At 45.6% G+C, this 12,700-nt stretch overlaps 1 protein-coding gene and 1 pseudogene across 1 annotated transcript in view; both read left to right on the top strand.

The window, feature by feature from the left end:
- The window catches only part of BIN2 (bridging integrator 2), a 33,981-nt gene that overhangs the window by 2,559 nt on the left and 18,722 nt on the right, over nt 1–12,700 (top strand). Inside the window, exon 2 of the mRNA XM_007452322.1 lies at nt 3,704–3,784. Within this exon, the coding sequence (XP_007452384.1) occupies nt 3,704–3,784 (81 nt within the window). The remainder of the gene's footprint in view (nt 1–3,703; nt 3,785–12,700) is intronic.
- Nucleotides 4,563–5,219, top strand: LOC103072739 (protein DBF4 homolog A pseudogene; annotated as a pseudogene).

The following is a 12,700-nucleotide window of genomic DNA, read 5'->3' as shown; positions in this document are numbered from 1 at the left end:
CCTGCTGATCTTCTGGAAGGAGCAAAGCTAGGAGTGAAGGTCTGGTGACTGTTAAACACAATGGAGATGAAGCATTCTTGTTTTATTTTCCAGTTCCTATTCAGACTCAACAGGAGCCTGGCTTTATTGTGTTTTTACAGTATGATACATCTTCACGTTTCAAACTAATACTTTCACCATCTGTTTGTGATTTCTCTGTGGCAGACTTCTCAGATCTCCCCCAAGAAAGGGCATTCATTGTTTACCACTCCTCTGTTGGTCTTTTCATCTGTTGACTTTTACTCAGCTTGTATCCCAGAGGGTTCAATCAGCAATATTTACAGAAAAACTCCTTTGTCCGAGATACTGGGCTGGACCCCGGAGGGAATTTAGAGATGAGCAAGAGGCATTCTTGCCTGCTAGAAGCTTACAGTCTAGTTGGGGTTTTTTTTGTTGTTGTTGTTTGTTTGTTTGTTTAAAGTAAAATAAGTGACCTGAGAGATCTGCTTGTCCGCGGGAATTCAGAGGACAGAAGAATTGAGAATAGAGGGAGGTTTTGTAGTGAAGGCTGAATTTGAGATAGGAATTATGGCTGATGAGTAGTTCCTCAGGCAAGTGGTGAGAGAGCAGTCCAGTTGAGGAATGCCAGCATGAGCAAGGCGTGGAATCTGGAAATCCTTTTAGGCAGAATAGGGAGAAATGCAGCTGAGCTGGAGCTCAGGGAGTGGTGGGAGAAAAGGCTGGAAAATATATTAGGGCCATATTAAGGAGAGCCTACTTTAGAATATATCTTGAAAATAAGGGTTTTTTTACATAACTACAGTATTATCACATCTAAGAAAAAATTTTCTAACAGAATTCCATAATGTCTAATATCCAACCCCTCTTCAAATTACTCCAGTTGACAGAATTAACTAAAATATAAAACATGTCTGCAGTGATTTTTTTTTTAAGCTTTATACTTCCACCCCAACCTACACAAAAATTAAAATAGGTCAGTGAACACTGGAATATTCTTCACCTGTTTCACCAAGTGTTAACATCTTGCCACATTTACTTTCTCTCTTATCCCTGCTCTTTCTCTTTAAATAATCTGTATCCTAACTTCTCATCTGCTAGGCCAGGCAAACTGGGGCGAAATTCTCAGTGCAGGACTTTAAGGATTGGCATTATATGGGCTTTCATTAGTAAATAATCCAAAGGTAGAATTATTAATTCTTTCAACAAACATCTGTAGAGCGTCCGTACATCCTCCTTCCTCAAGGAACTCTAGTTGAGGAAGAACATCTACAACATAGTGTAGGTGCCCTGACACATGGCCCTCTTGCTTAAGGCAACAAATACTTTGGGCCCAGGGCATTGGTTATGTTTTCAGGGTGATCATACTCATCTTTCAGTTTCAGAATTGAAGGTGAGAGTGTTCCCTCAACACACACACTCCCACACCCTCCAAGCCTTTTTGCCTTGAGCCTTTTGGGGTTTGGGGATATTGGTCTGCTCCAGGGTGTGCCACATTGACTCTAGACTGAATTGACACATCTCTCCTTTTAGCACCCCTCCCCGCCCCCCCAGCAGAAGAACCAAGCCCCAGTCAAAGGAAGGGAGGGGTGGCAGGAAGGAAGTGAGAGCTGCCATTACCACTAAACAAGGTGGTGTTGCAACTTTCTGGTAGAGGACAGTGTTTGGTTGGGGGCAGAGGGTGGAGCCTGGGAAGATGAGCGACTCTGGACACCCAGGGCCGGCTGTCAAGTGAGGTGGAGTAGAGAGGCACAGACAAAAACACATACGGCTAAACTGAAAAGGAAATAAAGACAGGTATTTATAGGGAAGGGAGTGGAACTAGACACAGTGATAATATTTGTATTAAGTACTCACCATAGGGCAGCACTGTGAAAGCAATTTATGTGTATAATATCGTTTAATTCTCCCAACAACTCCAGGAGATATTATTATCTTAGTGGGGGAAAAGGAGTTCTGTAAACTGAGGCTCTAGAGTTGAAGTGATTTGCCCAAAGGCTTATAGCCAGTAAGTGGAAAAGCCAAGACAGGGGCATATATCTATCTCACTCCAGCGACCTTGAGCTTAACCACCATAGAGAGAGCTCCAGAAGTGAGAGATGTTAGCCCCAGGATTAAGAATGGAGACACCTTAGTCAGAGCCAGTCTCATGCCCAAGACCTGGGCGCTCTTTCATAAGATTCAAAGTCCTTCGCAATGAGACTCCAATCTCCCTTTCTAGTTTCCTTACCCATCACTCCCCATAACACACCCTAAACCAGTCGTGCTGAACCATCTCATGAAACTGCCATGAATTTGCGTACTCCTGTGACTTTGCTGATGTTGTCTTTGCCTGAAATCCTCTTTCTATCCTCACCCTTTTTACTTTATTTCAGTCTAGCAAATCTTTTTTATATATATTTATTTATTTATTTGGTTGCACCAGCTCTTAGTTGCAGCAGATGGGCTCCTTGGTTGCGGCTTGCCTGCTCCTTAGTTGCGGCACACAGGTTCCTTAGTTGTGGCATGCGAACTCTTAGTTGCGGCATGCATGTGGGATCTAGTTCCCTGAACAGGGATCGAACCCTGGCCCCCTGCATTGGGAGCATGGACTCTTATCCACTGCGCCACTGGGGAAGTCCCTAGCAAAATCTTAATTCAAGGCCCAGTCCATTGGTTCCCTCCTGTATCAGTCTCACTCTCCTTCCTGTTGTAAGTATTAAGTATCTATTTGCTGGATACTGAGAAATACAGATAAGGCAAGTGCCCAATCCTCAAGGAGCTCACAGTTTAGAAGGAGACATAGATAAATGCAAATAATAAAATAGTAGGGCTTCTCTGGTGGCGCAGTGGTTGGGAGTCCGCCTGCCGATGCAGGGGACGCGGGTTCGTGCCCTGGACCGGGAGGATCCCACATGCCGCGGAGCGGCTGGGCCCGTGAGCCATGGCCGCTGAGCCTGCGCGTCCAGAGCCTGTGCTCCGCAACGGGAGAGGCCACAACAGTGAGAGGCCCACATACCACAAAAAGAAAAAAGAAAAAAGAAAAAAATTTTAAAAAATAAAATAAAATAGTAATAGGGGAATTCTCTGGTGGTCCAGTGGTTAGGACTCAGAGCTTTCACTGCTGGGACCTGAGTTCAGTCCCAGGTTGGGGAACTAAGATACACCGCAAACAGTGCAATGTGGCCAAAAGAAACAAAAAAACAAAAACCAGTAACAAAAGTGTATACAGGTACAGAAGTTGTAACTGCTTAGGAGGGAGCAATTTAGCTTGATTAATGGGATGAGGTAGATGTGATTAAGTGTCACAAAGGATATAGAGTATGAATTAGGTCTTTTTAGATGGTTGGCTGACGATAAGGTGAGGAAGAGCATTCTGGAAAGAGGGCATTGGGTTATGGGTTTATTTAATATAATACTCTCCCCCACGCCGAAAACCACAGTAAATAACAGTTTCATTCCAGGAACATATACCTTATTTATTCTGGTCTTTACATATACCCCCTAGTACACTGCTGCATATCCCCAGGAGTACCCCAATTTGAGAAGAACCATAAAACATGATTGCTTTTTCAGCAACGTGCTATATTTCTAGTTCTGTTGGGCTGCTCTGAGTACATCCTTTAAGTTGCATCTGAGACTCTGAGAGAAGCCAGGGTCAAATGAGGCCAACAGTTAAGAGAGACTTGACTATAACATTGTGGACCTCTCTGATTTATATCCCCAGGTACTGCAGAAGTTGGGGAAAACTGTGGAAACCAAAGATGAGCGGTTTGAACAAAATGCCAATAACTTCTACCAACAACAGGTAATCTGGAGGGTGGGAAAGGGAAGCTTGGAGGAAGAAAGAAGATATGAGGGCCGAGTGGCAGAAGAACAGCAGGTTCTGCAAATCAGCAAGCATCCCTACTAACCCATCCTCCCCCCAAGGAGTAAGGGCCACAGGGTGACCTGCTGCTTATCCTTCTCCTGGGAACCACAGAAAATTACCTTTCCTGTTCCTGCTCACTCTGGGTTTAGGGGGACAGACGAGTGTTCTTCTTTTCTCTTGGTGGTTCCCCCAGGGTACAGTGACATGACCAGGTCCTTAGACAAAATCAAAACAAGTCCCTGTCACCTTAGTTTCTGGCTTACTACCTTCCCTAGGCTGCCTCTCTCCCACCCTAAGGGTCTTCTCATCTCAGTGGCCCCATGTTTTGTTGCCTCTTTGTCCACTGCATCTACCTCACCAAAGCCATTTATTCTAAAATAATACCTCCATCTTTTACCTGTCATTCTCACCCAAACCTCCTGTTCTCACTGTTCCTTCTGTCTTCACTGGATGTTATGGGTAATTTTATGTAGAAAACTTACTTTTTAAGAAGTGGATGACAGGTCACTGCAGCCAACTCTGAAGATTCTGTAGTACACATGCAGTTGGAGCAAGGAAAAATATATAATTCATATATAGTAACATTCAAAAAAAAAAGAAGTGGACAAGAGTTGGTGACCTGCAAAAGGGGAGAGGCAACTGGCCAGTCAGTGGGCCAGAGCTGCTGGACGTGACACCCTCTCCAGACCCAGCATATGAATGCCAGGTGGCTGCCATGAACTACAGAGCCATGAGGATCTACAGCAAAGGACATTTCCAGGGTGGAATGCATGTCAAAAATGAAAAAAATAGCCATCTTTAAACTCTGAAAACTGATAACAAACCAGAAAAATCCAAAAGTAAGCCACTTGGGGGAAAAGTATCTTATATTGACTTACCTTCTGTCACTGTATCTGAAAAACTGCCAAAGGACATTAAGGACCTGGGACAGCGAGTTGAAGAATTTCTCAGTAAAGATATCAATTAACTTATTTCAAATAAAATGGACAAATTTCTCGTGTACCAAGCCCTGAATTTGCATATAGTGCAGAAACCACTTCACTTCATTCTAGCCATGATGGAAGTTCATTTGAGTCTCCAGATTCAGTGTGTTTGATCAGAGGAAAATTAGTAGTCGAAAAAGCTAGAAATGACCATGATTTTTTTCCTTCAAATAGTATATTATCAAATGCCTTGTCATGGGGAGTAAAAATTCTTCATATTGATGACATTAGATGCTACACTGAATAAAAGAAAAGAGTATTTACTCAAGAAATCAAGCACTTCTGTAAGCGATGTGGAGAAAAGAATAGGTATTGGTCCACAAAAAGCAAGAACAAGTAGACTCAAAAAGCCTTTTGTAAAGGTAGAAGATATGAGCCACATATTCTAAGTGAGCAGCACAGAAACTTTGCACAGAGTAATCACTATCAACTTGTTGATGGTATTGTATCTAAGTTAGTTTTTGATTTTGTGGAATATGAAAGGCACATGCCTAAAAGAATAAAATACAGTATTAGATCCATTTCTCCTATTACTGCAACTGTCCTGAAAAAGCCTGAATATAAAGAAAAGCTAGAATTGTCACATACATCTCAGACTTCAGGGAAAATAATGTACAAGTGATTGAGCAGTTTCCTATATAAAGAAACCCAGGAACCTGAACAAAATTTGTGTTTATTTCAGAACATATTCCCTACTTTTCCAGTGAATTGAGAGGGCTTGATGAGAAAACATCTAATAAATCTTCCGTTTTAAATCCAGCCGAAAATGACATAAAACAAAATTTTACACATCTACCTCCACATAAAAATGAACAGGAATGCATTCCTGACATTTCTGAACATAAATTAATTATACATAAAAATGACTTAGAAGGGTAGATCACTATCCATGTAGGCCACAGACATGTATATAAGTTTCTAATTTCAATATGGATAAGAGTGCATCTCAACCAAAACGAAAGTCAGATGCTGTACATTTTCCAGCACAGGATCTGAAGGAAAAGGACCTTCATTCAGTATTTGGTCATGATTCTAGTCTGTTAGCAATAAACAGTTTACAGGAACATCTAACAATTCAGGCAAAGACTCCATTCCAGAGTCCTCCTAGGAACCCAGTGAATGTGACATCAAGGATACAGGTAGTTTACCTTCTGGTAAAATCCACTGGAGAGTGAAAATATTATAAGGAAGAAAAATAAAATCTGGAACCAAATGTGGAGTTTGATGAGAACTGAACTTCTTACTACACAAGAAGAAAACAATCTGTAGTTCATCACTACAATCTCTACTGAACTTATTTCAGACTAGTGAAGTCAGAATTTTTAGATTTCACAAGCTATGCTGAAAACAGTGGTATATGTGATATTTTAGATATTTGGGAAGAGGGAAATTCAAATAATCTGTTGTTAATGTTTTTCTCTTCCCTTTCAACCTGTGTATTTACTGGCTTTTGACTTAAGTAGCTTTCAGAAGTGATGAAGATCATATTCTTGAAATTTTAAAAATTTGTATAAAAATTCTTACTTTTTTTTTTTGGCCAAGTTTGTTTACAGAACCAAATGTAAATATTAACAATAAAGGTGATGTTTGCATTTTTCTGCAGAATTCATTACCTGTTACAGAAAAATTATAGAATAAACTTGTGGCCCATTTTTTAAAAAGGGGGGAAAAGAAGTGGATTACAGAGGTTTAGGATATTGACTTTCCATCTCTGTGTGCCAGGCATCACATTTATCTCATTTAATTCTGACATGAGTCCTGGAAATTGGATCCCCTCTTTATAATAGAAGGGAGTTAGTTATTAACTTAAATGAATATCCAGTTGCAATGCATTTCTGACACTAAATACCCAGAGTTAGTTCAGATTTCACAGGTTGAGGGCATAGTCCGCCACTAGACTACCTCACTTCAGACACCATCTGTAAACCTCCAAAGTTCCCAGGCCACCTGCACTTTTGACAAACTGGCTACAAATCTACAAATTATATCTTCCGTAATTCACTAGAATGACTCACAGAACTCAGCAAAGTGCTCTACTTAATTACAGTTTTATTATAAAGGGTGCAAATCAGGACCAGCCAAATGAAGAGACACACAAGGGGAGGTCTGGGAGGATCCCAAACGTGAAGCTTCTGCGTTCTCAAGACACCTCACCTTCCCAGCACGTTGATGCAGGATTACCAACCGGGGAAGCTCACCTAAGCTTCAGGTGTCTAGAGTTTTTATTGTGATTTCATTACATAGTGAATCATAGGCCGTGTGATTGAACTTAATCTCTGAACTTCCCTCCTCTCCTTTCTGGAGGTCATACTGATATCACCTGTATGAAAGCCCCAGCCCTCTAATCACTTGGTTCACCTTTCCCACCTGACCAGCCACCATTCCTGAGTCATTTGTTTAGCATAGACACAGGTATGATCTGAGAGGCCCACCATGAATAACAAAATGCCAAGAATTTATAAGTTACTTCTCAGAAACCAGGGCCAAAGACCAGTCAAATTATTTATGGTATGATGTAAGAATTATATGGAAAATAATTCTTTAAAATTATATTAGGGGGTTCCCTGGTGGCGCAGTGGTTGAGAGTCGGCCTGCCGATGCAGGGGACGCGGGGTCGTGCCCCGGTCCGGGAAGATCCCACATGCCGCGGAGCAGCTGGGCCCGTGAGCCATGGCCGCGGAGCCTGCACGTCCGGAGCCTGTGCTCCACCACAGGAGAGGCCACGACAGTGAGAGGCCCGCGGACCGCAAAAAAAAAAAAAAATTATATTAGGGGGTTCCCGGGTGGCGCAGTGGTTGAGAGTCGGCCTGCCGATGCAGGGGACGCGGGGTCGTGCCCCGGTCCGGGAAGATCCCACATGCCGCGGAGCAGCTGGGCCCGTGAGCCATGGCCGCGGAGCCTGCACGTCCGGAGCCTGTGCTCCACCACAGGAGAGGCCACGACAGTGAGAGGCCCGCGGACCGCAAAAAAAAAAAAAAATTATATTAGGGGGTTCCCGGGTGGCGCAGTGGTTGAGAGTCGGCCTGCCGATGCAGGGGACGCGGGGTCGTGCCCCGGTCCGGGAAGATCCCACATGCCGCGGAGCAGCTGGGCCCGTGAGCCATGGCCGCGGAGCCTGCACGTCCGGAGCCTGTGCTCCACCACAGGAGAGGCCACGACAGTGAGAGGCCCGCGGACCGCAAAAAAAAAAAAAAATTATATTAGGGGGTTCCCGGGTGGCGCAGTGGTTGAGAGTCGGCCTGCCGATGCAGGGGACGCGGGGTCGTGCCCCGGTCCGGGAAGATCCCACATGCCGCGGAGCAGCTGGGCCCGTGAGCCATGGCCGCGGAGCCTGCACGTCCGGAGCCTGTGCTCCACCACAGGAGAGGCCACGACAGTGAGAGGCCCGCGGACCGCAAAAAAAAAAAAAAATTATATTAGGGGGTTCCCGGGTGGCGCAGTGGTTGAGAGTCGGCCTGCCGATGCAGGGGACGCGGGGTCGTGCCCCGGTCCGGGAAGATCCCACATGCCGCGGAGCAGCTGGGCCCGTGAGCCATGGCCGCGGAGCCTGCACGTCCGGAGCCTGTGCTCCACCACAGGAGAGGCCACGACAGTGAGAGGCCCGCGGACCGCAAAAAAAAAAAAAAATTATATTAGGGGGTTCCCGGGTGGCGCAGTGGTTGAGAGTCGGCCTGCCGATGCAGGGGACGCGGGGTCGTGCCCCGGTCCGGGAAGATCCCACATGCCGCGGAGCAGCTGGGCCCGTGAGCCATGGCCGCGGAGCCTGCACGTCCGGAGCCTGTGCTCCACCACAGGAGAGGCCACGACAGTGAGAGGCCCGCGGACCGCAAAAAAAAAAAAAAATTATATTAGGGGGTTCCCGGGTGGCGCAGTGGTTGAGAGTCGGCCTGCCGATGCAGGGGACGCGGGGTCGTGCCCCGGTCCGGGAAGATCCCACATGCCGCGGAGCAGCTGGGCCCGTGAGCCATGGCCGCGGAGCCTGCACGTCCGGAGCCTGTGCTCCACCACAGGAGAGGCCACGACAGTGAGAGGCCCGCGGACCGCAAAAAAAAAAAAAAATTATATTAGGGGGTTCCCGGGTGGCGCAGTGGTTGAGAGTCGGCCTGCCGATGCAGGGGACGCGGGGTCGTGCCCCGGTCCGGGAAGATCCCACATGCCGCGGAGCAGCTGGGCCCGTGAGCCATGGCCGCGGAGCCTGCACGTCCGGAGCCTGTGCTCCACCACAGGAGAGGCCACGACAGTGAGAGGCCCGCGGACCGCAAAAAAAAAAAAAAATTATATTAGGGGGTTCCCGGGTGGCGCAGTGGTTGAGAGTCGGCCTGCCGATGCAGGGGACGCGGGGTCGTGCCCCGGTCCGGGAAGATCCCACATGCCGCGGAGCAGCTGGGCCCGTGAGCCATGGCCGCGGAGCCTGCACGTCCGGAGCCTGTGCTCCACCACAGGAGAGGCCACGACAGTGAGAGGCCCGCGGACCGCAAAAAAAAAAAAAAAAAAAAAATTATATTAGGGACTTCTCTGGTGGTGCAGTGGTTAAGAACCACCTGCTGATATGGGGGACATGGGTTCGAGCCCTGGTCTGGGAAGATCCCACATGCTGCGGAGCAGCCAAGCCCGTGTGCCACAACTACCGAGGCTGCTTGCTAGAGCCTGTGAGCCACAACTACTGAGCCCGTGTGCCACAGCTACTGAGCCCGCATGCTGCAACTCCTGAAGCCTGTGCTCCTAGGGCCCATGTTTTGCAATAAGAGAAGACACTGCATTGAGAAGCCCGCGCATGCAACAAAGAGTAGCCCCCGCTCGCCGCAACTAGGGAAAGCCCATCTGAAGCAACGAAGACCCAATGCAGCCAAAAAATAAATAAATTTATTTTAAAAAATTATATTAAAAGGATATTAGCTATAATCTAATTCAGTAGTTGACTGTATCAGGATCAGTTGAGAAATAATGCAACATCTCTGGTAGTAGGGCTTGGGAATCTATATTTTAAACTTGTTTTAATGGATATACTAATATAGACCTACTAATAATGAATGCACAGGTACCCATTACCCAACTTCAATAATTTATCAACTCTTGGGAATCTTGTTTCATCTATGTCTCTACCCACTTTCCCCATCCTTGATCATTATGAAGCAGATTCTAGATATCATTTTATCTATAAAAATTTCATTATCAGTCTCTAAAGATAAGGACTTAAACTATAACCACAAAATCATTATCACACCTAAAAATATTTTTCTATAAAACATTCAATCATTAGAACAAATCAGAAGGTATATCAAGAGGGAATTCCCTGATGGTCTAGTGGTTAGGCTGCTGTGTTCTCACAGCCCAGGGCCTGGGTTCAGCCCCTGGTTGGAAAACAAAAACCCCAAAAGCCACATGGCCAAAAAAAAAAAACGTATATCAAGAAAAAAGTGAATTTAAAAATAATGATTTCACACCTCCCATGCTACAACTACTGTTGTTTTTTTATGCTTACAATTACTTTGCTATGTATGTGATCTCTAAATATATCCACAACAAATAATTAGGTTTACAAGTGAGACTGTTCCATTCTTACAGTTTTGTAACTTTTTCACTTAATACAAATATCTTTTCAGATATTTCAGATTAAATATCTAGCTAAAACATAAACTTTAGTAATATCTTAAAAATTAGCAATAATTTTTTTTTTTTTGCGGTACGCGGGCCTCTCACTGTTGTGGCCTCTCCCGTTGCGGAGCACAGGCTCCAGACTCACGGGCTCAGCCGCCATGGCTCACGGGCCCAGCTGCTCCGCGGCATGTGGGATCTTCCCAGACCGGGGCATGAACCCGCGTCCCCTGCATTGGCAGGCGGACTCTCAACCACTGCGCCACCAGGGAAGCCCTGCAATAATTTTTTAATATCATAAAATATTCAGTGTTCGCACTCCTCTGTGTCATTTTTTAAACAATTTGTTTAAATCAGCGATTTGTTGCCATGTTTAATAAATCTCTTAATCTGTAGGTTTCTAATCCCTCCTTTTTGCAGTTTATTTGTTGATGTTACTAAGCTGTTTTCCTGCAGTTTCCTGCAGTCTCTAAATTTTGCTGATTGCATCTCCATGGTATTGTTTAACATGTTACTCTGTCTTGTATTTTCTGTAAATTAATAGTTAGATTTAGAGGCTTGATGAGATTCAGATTTTTGTTTTTGTTTGTTTTGGAGGCAAGAATACTTGTTATTATTGGTGTTATAGTCTTCCATCTGGAGGCACATAATGTCTGGTCGTCTCCTTTTTTGTGTGGTATTAACCATAGGTGATCATTAACTAGAGAATCTGTGTTTTACATTAAGCTTTCTATGTTTATTATGTAGCAGCTAGTCTGAGAACAGCATTTGGCAACAACCACTGATCTAGTCTAACTCCATCAAAGGGAAATATGATCTGACTGAGAGGAAAGTAATATAATCAAGGTAATATACCATAAGAGTTGCAGAGCTAGGATTCTAACTTAAACCCTGTGCTTTTTCCCCTCTACCTCACCAGGAGGCCTCCCTGGGCCTCTTCACAACTCCAGTTACTGTTCTACTTTCAACTCCAGGATAGGAATCAGTAAGTTGACACCTGCTTTGAAAGGTTTCTGACTCTTGGCCCATTCTGTCCCTCAGTCCTTTCTCTACCTTATAGGATAGACCTACAATGGCAGATGTGTGGGTAGAAAGGGTAGGAGTTGAAGGAAGGGCCATCAAGAAGAGGGGGCTTCCCTGGTGGCGCAGTGGTTGGGAGTCTGCCTGCTGATGCAGGGGACGCAGGTTCGTGCCCTGGTCCGGGAGGATCCCACGTGCTGCGGAGCGGCTGGGCCCATGAGCTATGGCCACTGGGCCTGCGCATCCGGAGCCTGTGCTCCGCGGTGGGAGAGGCCACAGCAGTGGGAGGCCCATGTACTGCAAAAAAAAAAAAGAATCCGCCTGCCAATGCAGGGGACATGGGTTCGAGCCCTGGTCCGGGAAGATCCCACATGCCGTGAAGCCACTAAGCCTGTGCTCCACAACTACTGAGCCTGTGCTCTGGAGCCCACAGGCCACAACTACTGAGCCTGTGTGCCACAACTACTGGAGCCCACGCCCCTCAACAAGAGAAGCCACCACAATGAGAAGCCCGCGCTCGCCGCAACTAGAGAAAAGCCCGCGCACAGCAACAAAGACCCAACACAGCCAAAAATAAAAATTAAAAAAAAAAACAAGAATAAGAGGATCAGATGGGACAACCCCCTCAGAATTCCCTATGTGAGCCTACCAACTAAACACCACTTGAGCAGGGAAATAATTTGAGAAATGAAATGGAGTTAGGCTAGGATTAAGGAAAACCTTTTCTCCTGAGAGAATGATACACATAGTAACTGGTGTTTGAACATGCTTGGGAAGTTTATTTAACAAACATTTCGTAAGTACCTGCTGTATGCCAGGCACTGTGCTAGATGCCGGGACTTCAACTTGAATAAGACAACACGCCTGTTCTCAAGGCTCTCACAGTTTAAGGAGAAAGACAGTGGAAAAAGTCAGGGCTGAAGCTGGACCTAGGTGTCTAAGATGAACGGGAGGAAAAAGGCCAAGGTCAAGGAAATTGAAAGTCAAGTATTCTAGAAGTTGGACCAGTTGGTCATGTGCCCTACGTTTCACCTGCAACCAGTTTGTAGGTAAACTTTTTTTTTTAATTTATTTATTTTTGGCTGCATTGGGTCTTCCTTTCTGCACATGGGTTTTCTCTAGTTGTGGCGAGTGGGGGCTATTCTTCGTTGCGGTGCGCGGGCTTCTCACTGCAGTGGCTTCTCTTGTTGTGGAGCTCTAGGTGCGTGGGCTCTAGGTGCGTGGGCTTCCGTAGTTGTGGCACACGGGTTCAGCA

Source organism: Lipotes vexillifer, unplaced genomic scaffold (assembly GCF_000442215.2).
Source record: "Lipotes vexillifer unplaced genomic scaffold, Lipotes_vexillifer_v1.1 scaffold422, whole genome shotgun sequence".
Lineage (NCBI taxonomy): Eukaryota > Metazoa > Chordata > Mammalia > Artiodactyla > Lipotidae > Lipotes > Lipotes vexillifer.
Note: the sequence above shows the minus strand (reverse complement) of the source record. Positions and strands in the feature narration are given on the sequence as shown.